This window comes from Diaphorina citri, unplaced genomic scaffold (assembly GCF_000475195.1).
Source record: "Diaphorina citri unplaced genomic scaffold, Diaci psyllid genome assembly version 1.1 scaffold696, whole genome shotgun sequence".
Classification (NCBI taxonomy): Eukaryota; Metazoa; Arthropoda; class Insecta; order Hemiptera; family Psyllidae; genus Diaphorina; species Diaphorina citri.
Window position 1 is genome coordinate 69,219 of NW_007378129.1, and position 9,064 is coordinate 78,282.

At 40.9% G+C, this 9,064-nt stretch overlaps 1 protein-coding gene across 1 annotated transcript in view; it reads right to left on the reverse strand.

Moving 5' to 3' along the window:
* The window catches only part of LOC103511288 (discoidin domain-containing receptor 2-like), a 63,882-nt gene extending 58,836 nt beyond the window's left edge, over positions 1-5,046 (reverse strand). Inside the window, exons 1-2 of the mRNA XM_026825097.1 lie at positions 4,844-5,046; positions 4,045-4,157 (exon numbers count right to left, since the gene is read on the reverse strand). Coding sequence (XP_026680898.1) covers positions 4,045-4,157; positions 4,844-5,046 — 316 coding nt within the window. The remainder of the gene's footprint in view (positions 1-4,044; positions 4,158-4,843) is intronic.
* Positions 5,047-9,064: the final 4,018 nt, after the last annotated feature.

Below are 9,064 nucleotides of genomic sequence, written 5' to 3' on the forward strand. Positions count from 1 at the left end.
CAAGGAAAACACAAAGTAAATAAAGAGAGAGGAAAAAAATATCCAGAAAAGAAACATGAGAAAGAACATAGATAAAAAGAGAGGATACAAGGGAGAAAGACAAAGGGGAAAGAAAGGAAACGGAGAACAAGAAGAGAAAAGGGAAAGTAAGAGTAGAAAGAAGAGAGAAAAGAGAGAGAGGCACGGTAAACATGGAAGCTTTAAAAAATAATATTACATTAAACATAGAATTCAATTAAACTTGCGTTTTTATTTTATTCGCACGGTAAACATGGAAGCTTTAAAAAATAATATTACATTAAACATAGAATTCAATTAAACTTGCGTTTTTATTTTATTCGTTTCTCTACAAACAATAGAACATGGAGGGAGGGAGAGAGAGGGAGGGAGAGAGAAACGGCGAAAGGAGAAGTGATGAGAAAGAGTCCTGTAAGGATATTATTACGAAAGATGATGGAGAAAGAGAGATAGTAAAGAGACCGAGAGGAGAGAGCAACACAGAGGAAGGATAGCAAATGGCAGAAATGAGAGAAAAGCTAGTACAGTGAGAATTAATGAGTGAGAGAGAGTTTTGGTCCTTCGGGCCGGATGAAGGAAAGCGTGCAACGAGCTTACTTAGGGAAATGTATGTAAACCGTGGGCGGAACCTTGACATTTCCGGAAGTTCCAATAAATCGAGTTGATGGTCCAATGTTCATTAATAAATTATGATCCTCATCAAAGCTACTATTCAGTCTACATATTTATGATATTACATCAATAAAAAAACGTGTTAGGCTGTAATATAACATACGGTGTACATTACGTTTACGTTGATATGAGGCGGGGAAACGCGTAGGTATATCGGTGATTTATTACTTGTGTGTGAATTTTCATTAATTCAATTTTCAATAGAAATATCTGAAAAGAACGACGTGTTCTACATCTGTTATCAACGTGATGTGCATAATATTAAAATCATGTCCCCCTCGTAATATATTACATATGTATTGGCACATTATGTGTGAAGACAACGCGTGGAGGTATGATGGATAAGATAAAGTAATAATATTCTGGATTAATATATTCTGTTCTTTCACAGCTGTGTGGATTCTACAGTCATATCTACTCTCGGGGAATTTCATCATGAACCTTTGGAAAATAAGGAAAGTGTACGTACATACATAGATGCATAAGAACCCTACTTCAAATTGGAAAATGTCATATTCCTCGTTCTTCAACTGCACATATTGACATTGGATGGGAAAGAAAGATTACATTATTATTCTTCATGTTTCCACGGGGATCTCCAAAGAGAATGGTTGACCTTTTCAGGGATCTTGTAGTTAGTGTTATTACATTATTATTCTTCATGTTTCCTCGGGGATCTCCAAAGAGAATGGTTGACCTTTTCAGGGATCTTGTAGTCAGTGTCTCTCCGATATTGCATGCTACTCTGAATGCATCATTCCTTAAAATGTCAACTTTGGAAATTTTAGGCGAGTCAAAAATCAGTATACTGTTTTCCAACAATACAAAGATAACAGTATTCTGACATGACTAAGCTGTTTGCTGGTCAGACTCTCATACATTCTGAACACCGAGGACAAGTTAATGATATGGACGGAGTTTTTGCAAATTGTATATAAATCTGGAAATAAAAAATTACCTTTGTACTTCTGGGTTGTGTTTAACAAGTACTACCTAACTAGTCAGTGAGCTGATGTCAGAGTGTTGTAACTTGCAACTTCATTACATTGAAACATACAGGGTGAAAATACTCTTGGTTGAAGGAGGAGGAATGAAATACCCTTGCATATTTCATTGTACCTACCATTTTCCAGTTTTACTAGTTTTGTAAGTCCACAATTCTAAAATCATGGAATATCAAGGGGTTGAGTTCTCACACGGTTATCACAAGAATGGACATTTGGACCAGCGTACAGCTTACAAAAGGTACTCACTTCAGGTACATCGTTTGCTGAAAGTAGGAGTATACAGAGCACAAACCCCAGGCCATCCTTCCCTAACTTCTGTCTTTCCCTTCCCCCTCCTAACAATATTCTATATTTAAATTCTACCCCATCCCTATCTACATCACTCTCTCCCTTCTTCACCAATCTACTGTTTTCACCCCTCCCAATCCCTTCTTCTACTACCTAAGCGTCCTTTCTACTCGGAAACCTCACACCATTTCTGAACTTGAAGAGGAAGAGAGAGAGAGAGAGAGAGAGAGAGGGAGGAGGAGGAGGAAGAGAGAAAGGAAAAAAGATGAATGACAACACGTAACATTCAACATAATGTTCTCCCTGTCTCTCTCTTGTTTTTCAACCGTTACCTACTTTTGCTTTCCCTACTTTGTTCACAACTTCCCATTAAGTGACTCTCTCACTCACTTCCTCTCCCTCTCTCTCTCCCTCTACGCTTTTCCGTGTTCCTGATTCCTCCATCTCTTCCCACCCATCAACACTCAGCAACGGAAGGGAGGGTGATACTCCGAATCAGAAGGGAGGAGAGGAGAAGGGAAGAGGAGAAAAAGAGAAGAGGAAAATAAAAATTACCTCGCCCCCGGCCGAACATACAAGGAGATCATATTTTATGCAAAAGGTAAAAACAATATTTACAGAAAAGATTGTTCTCCCTCTATCTTCTTACAGAAATACCGCATAGCATTTACGAAAATTCGCGTCTTTTTCTGACTTGCAAAAAGAAGCACCGAACAATACATGAAGGATAGCATAGGTTTGATGTGCCTTTTCTAGACAAAATCCTGCGGGAATCATCCAGTAACAGTAACTAGTAATACTCCGAACAAGCACTGTCAAGACATTTCCCCTCGTCATCAAGAAAATTAAAACTAAACACAGAAAAGTAATTTTACTTCGGTAAAAATTAAAAAGAAGGAAGAGGGGGTGGGGGGAAGAACTAGTAACAACAATAGCAACATAATTAGATTTGGAATTTGCATTTCCACAGCGATGTTGAGGACAAAATGCCCCCAGTGCGAGGTGTGGTATTACATGAATATGAGATACTCCATAACCTATGAGGTGCTGTATAGTGTATATGAATATTGAGATTTTCCATCATGGGAAATTTCAATTCCACAATAATATGATCAGAGATAAAGATAAAGTTATAACTTATGTCGATGTCAGATACTCAGATTCATTTCTGACACAAAGTATATCAATAGATGAAGAGGAACTATGTCTTCTGAAGTCCCTCTCCGGTTGTTTTGCTTGTTAGTGTCCATACTCACACCCTGAATGATGAAACTTGTGGTTCCGCACCACAGAGAAATATTCTCAGAAATCCCTTGGCCGGAGTTTCCTGTAGTTTTCTTTCTGTAGATTGCTATACATAGTAGATGAGAATATCTACTTGAAATAATATTTTAACTTGGAACTGCGATAATCGACCCAAGTAACAAGGTAATTTAGAAATATTCAGAGTCGTCAATGTAACTATTCTACCTGTATAAAAAGGTCTTTAATAGTTTCAAATTGTTTACCTTCTACTCTTGGGACAGTAATCATGTTTACCTAGGGCAGTAGGGCTAGGTTGTTCAATTGAATTGGAACTAGATTCCTAGATTATCAGGTCTTCTCCTACACACTCGCTGAAAGGAATGCCTTCTTGTGTTACCATTTGACATCATACAATCAACATTAAGTCTTATCTATTCCTCTTCATACGATGTAGGCACCTTCTCGTTGACTCTTTTAAGTTGACTCCATATCTCCTTTGGCCACTTGTTCTTTGTTCATTCTCTTATACACTTCCATCTCATTGTCTGTTTCATCCGTGATAACTTCCAAAGCTCTTCCTTCCATTCTTCTATTACACTAATACAATGTTCTGTATCCAGACTATCCAGTTTTCTGGGGACCATTTTTTTCCAACACCACTTATCTAATAAACCGTGTTGGAAAAAATAAAGCAACACAAAGTACAAGGCCAATAGAAAAAAAAAACTTTCGGAGGGTGGAAAATTTCTCTCTCCTCTCCTTGAGGGGAGGATTCGTTTCCCAGTCCTCTCTAAATATTGGCACCCCGTCTCACCCATCTTGGGATCTTTTCCATCCCTTCGCTCCCCCATCTTGGGATCCTCTCCATCCCTTCTCTTTAAGCTTAGGGATCCTCTCCCATCCATCTTGGGAGGCTCTCCCCTCCTCCTGTGAGGTGGAGGTGAATAAATATTGTACTTTTGTTACCAGCATCATTATGTCACGACCGGTGTGTTTTATATCGTGCTTGGAGGGGAGATGGGGGGGGAGAGGAGGGGGGGAGAGGTTGATTTGGGTAATAATGAGCAGACTTCGAGGGTGTCGTCATCAGAGATATATACCGACAGATTTACCTAGATTTGAAATATTTAGAGATAAGCCCGGGACGAGAGGAAGGAGGGGAGTGTCAATATTTGCTGAATACATCATCTTCCCTCCCAACACCTCAACACATCCACACCTCGCCTACCTTCTGGATGTGTTATCTTCTCCAACATATGTACACTATACATAGCTGCCAGACTTACACAAACGAGTATGTTGCAACGTTTGCTGAAATCTGGCATGAATATGTATTAGGTTTGTGGATAATAAATGGTATTCCGAGCGAGGGAAAGCAGAAACCTAATCTAATCATTAGATTTTTCACTTCTGTTTCAGGGAACTCGTATATTATGAGCACTAAGTATATCTGCTATTGGTTGGTAGATGATATGAGAGAGCAGCTAAAACACATTGGTTTTGCCATGTAATTGAAATTGTGCAGTACGTCACTGACGGAGGAAATATAGGTGTGAATATGAAATCATTATGTCTTTCGAATATCTTTAAGTCTTATCTATTCCTCTTCATACGATGTAGGCACCTTCTCATTGACTCTTTCCATGTTGACTCCTTTTCTCCTTTGGCCACTTGTTCTTTGTTCATTCTCTTCTTCCATCTCATTGTCTGCTTCATCCGTGATAAATCCCAAAATCTTCCTTACATTATTACGCTCCCCCATCTTGGGATCCTCTCCATCCCTTTTCTTTAAGCTTAGGGACCCTCTCCCACCCATCTTGGGAGGCTCTCTCCTCCTCCCGTGAGGTGGAGCTGAATAAATATTGTACTTTTGTTACCAGCATCATTATGTCACGACCGGTGTGTTTTATATCGTGCTTGGAGGGGAGATGGGGGGGAGGAAGGGAGGGAGAGGTTGATTTGGGTAATAATGAGCAGACTTCGAGGGTGTCGTCATCAGAGATATATACCGACAGATTTACCTAGATTTGAAATGCAAATAGTTCAAATAGGTGTTCCGGTGTTGGAAGGATTGGGTGATTGGATCACCGTCTGACGCCGATCCAGCTGATGTTCTGCTAGCTTGGGCTACATAGCTGCCAGACTTACACAAACGAGTATGTTGCAACGTTTGCTGAAATCTGGCATGAATATGTATTAGAATATGTCCTCTCCTGGTTGAAGTTGAAGGCTAAGAAAGCCCCTGGCCGAAGCTGAAGTCTGAAAGGCCCTGGCCGTAGCTGAAGCCTGAAAGCCCCTAGCCCAAGCTGAAGCCTGAAAGCCCCTAGCCCAAGCTGAAGCCTGAAAGCCCCTAGCCCAAGCTGAAGCCTAAAAGCCCCTAGCCCAAGCTGAAGCCTGAAAGCCCCTATTAGCCCAAGCTGAAGCCTGAAAGCCCCTAGCCGAAGCTGAAGCCTGAAAGCCCCTAGCCCAAGCTGAAGCCTGAAAGACCCTAGCCGAAGCTGAAGCCTGAAAGACCCTAGCCGAAGCTGAAGTCTGAGGGACCCTAGCCCAAGCTGATCCCTGTAAATGTTATGTTATAAGGACATCTCTAGATTAAAACATATCTTAAAAATTAGACGATTTAGAGAAGTTTCGCTTGTCCTTGTTTCTTATTGTAAGCCGACCATCCAACCAAGATAGAGATCATTTTCCGATCTGTACACCAGAAACCATTTATTCAAATGAACAAGTATAGCCTATGTAGTATGTATTCTACATATTTATAATATATCTACTATTTATTCTACATATTTATGATATTACATCAATAAAAAAACGTGTTGGGCTGTAATATAACATACGGTGTACATTACGTTTACGTTGATATGAGGCGGGGAAACGCGTAGGTATATCGGTGATTTATTACTTGTGGCTTTACAACACAGCTTCACACCTAACCAACTTGCATGGTCTCTTACTTCTCTTTCTTCCTGTGTTTCTAACTGTAGTAATCGTAATGCTGCCTTACTATATCTCCGTTTATTCCTCTCCTTTTCTCTTTTGCAAATTATTGTTACAAACCTTGAGGAAAGAGAGGGGGAGAGAGAGAGGACAGAGTTTTGGTCCTTCGGGCCGGACGAAGGAGGAGACAGGAAGACGATTATTTTTATAGCGTTGAGCGCGAGACTACTATATCTCCGTTTATTCCTCTCCTTTTCTCTTTTGCAAATTATTGTTACAAACCTTGAGGAAAGAGAGGGAGAGAGGGAGAGAGAGAGAGAGGACAGAGTTTTGGTCCTTCGGGCCGGACGAAGGAGGAGACAGGAAGACGATTATTTTTATAGCGTTGAGCGCGAGACAAGATTGAGACCTGAGCTGGGTGTACGAGTACCAACACCGAAAAGAAATAAAACCTGAATCTAAAGTGGATTAAACCTGACACTGACTCTACTAGAGAAGAAGAAGAAGACGAGAAGGAGGAGGAAAAGAAGGAATGACGAATGCCAAGGTGGGGAAGTCAAAGTGGGGGGGAGAGGGAGAGAGACATAGAAAGGGAGGGAGGGAGCGAAAGAGAGAGCCGAGTGGATAACCGACATATAATATCAATAAAAGTGGCTATACTTTACGACCTTCCATACACATGACAACGTTCACAGTCGTTTGGGTTTTAAGGTTTTCCTTCGCTATAATAAAACTTACCACCTCCTCCCCCTCTTTCACTCTCTCTTCCTCCTTCCCCTTCTTCCACAATCTAGCACTTTTTACAGCCATTCCTCCTCTTCCTATTTCGACTTGAACTTTCCCTCCTCCACCCCCCCTCTCTCTCTCTCTCTCTCTCTCTTCCCTAAAGGTAATCTTCATCACTTGTTGTAATGTAATTGATAAGAAGGGTACAGGAGGGGAATACCCAGTACTTATGTTAACTACTAACCAAGATGGGCAAAGAGAGAATGGGCTGCTGAAGAGCTACACAATTACGCATCCTACTAACGACTGGAAACTGTAAGAACGGGGAAGTCTCTGCTTCGGGTCTATAGTCTTAATTTGGCATTCGTTTTGGGCTTCAGCGCAAGACAAGGCTCTAACAATGGACTAATGGACCAACCAACCAAGAGTACATAATTATGAGACTGTAGATTGTAGACCGTCGGGAAATTCAGGGATTAGACACGGTCTTTAGAAATATTGGTGGACGTGAAAGAGCAGCTAGTGTAGGAAAAAAGGAATCGCATGAAGACACCACTGCAAGCTTCAGAGGAAATATTTTGGTCCCAGATAGAGAAGCTGAAGACAATAACATACTTTGGTCGCATGCAAGGAGACAAACCTCGTGTCCAAACTCAATTAATAATCTTATCCTATCTTATCTCTCTCTTCTCTTTCTCCAATCTTATTCCATTATCTTTTCTCTTCCCTTCGCTTCCCGAGTCGTTTCCACATGAAATAACAAAATAACGTTACAAGAGAAAATTGTGTCAAGTTTCCTGTCTTAAATTTCCGTACACAAGACATAACATAATAGTGTGTACGAGAATAACAGAGGGAAGAAAACACGGGAAAGGCAGAAACGGAGAAAGGGAGAAATTGAGGCAGAAATAGAAATAGGAAAAGGCGAAGAGGCATGGAAAGGAAACAGTAGAGGCAAGAAAACAGAGACATGAAAAGAAGGGGAAATAGACACGGGGAAATTTCTCAAAATGTTTATTTCTTCTGGGGAAATTCGAGCCGAAGGTAGAGGGAAAAAAATCAACTTTGCCTCCTGTATTGAAGTCTCAAAGGACTTCAGACCTCTTCGGGGTATTTTTTCCTCTTCTTTTGAGAATCTTCTGTATTATAGGCAGTATAGGAAGGACTGGAAGTTCCAAGGAAACCTTACGTTAACATCTTTCTAGCAAATCAAGGGCGGTAGAGAGAATGAGAGATGCTCCCATCACTCACACTCAAACCGTCTAAGTGTGAGTGGCAGAAAAATCTCGAGACCTACCTCTCGCAAACGGTCTGTAGCTTTTTCCGCACCCACACATTCCGACTGTCCATCAGAAGGACTGACCGTAAGTAACTTCTAAGGACATTTACATTCATAATGTGAAATTGTTGACGCATCCGAAGGTGATGTACTCGTATATTCAAATCTTCCTTTTCGCCCTAAGGACAAGTGGGTATTTATCTAGAATACACACAGACAAGTCTGTTCTCTTAGGACTGAACGGACAGACAGTGTGCACGAGGCTTATAGTCAGCATTTGCTTCAGGAAGCGTGTATTTATTTTTTAATTCATTTTGCTCCCTCAATTTCATCTGAATCTGAGGAGTCTTTCAAGAACAAAATGCCCTCAGTCCCGCCGGAGTTGTACAGCAAACATAAATCCGGCCCGATGGACCAGTTTTTGGAGAAAACTTTGGTCGTTCGGGGCCGTGGTAACATTAGTTTTTTTTTAACTTTGAACTTTATCTGTATTGACAATAAGTAAAATATACAATAAATGGCAGTCTTGGCATTCATAAGTTAGGAGCGACATAAAGGAAATAGTGATGCTTGACGCTACGAGACGAGAAATGGCGAGGGGAGGTCTCTGCTTCGGGTCTTGGCATTCGTTTTGGGCTTCAGCGCAAGACAAGGCTCTAACAATGGACCAACCAACCAAGAGTACATAATTATGAGACTGTAGATTGTAGACCGTCGGGAAATTCAGGGATTAGACACGGCCTTTAGAAATATTGGTGGACGTGAAAGGGCAGCTAGTGTAGGAAAAAAGGAATCGCATGAAGACACCACTGCAAGCTTCAGAGGAAATATTTTGGTTCCAGATAGAGAAGCTGAAGACAATAACATACTTTGGTCGCATGCAAGGAGA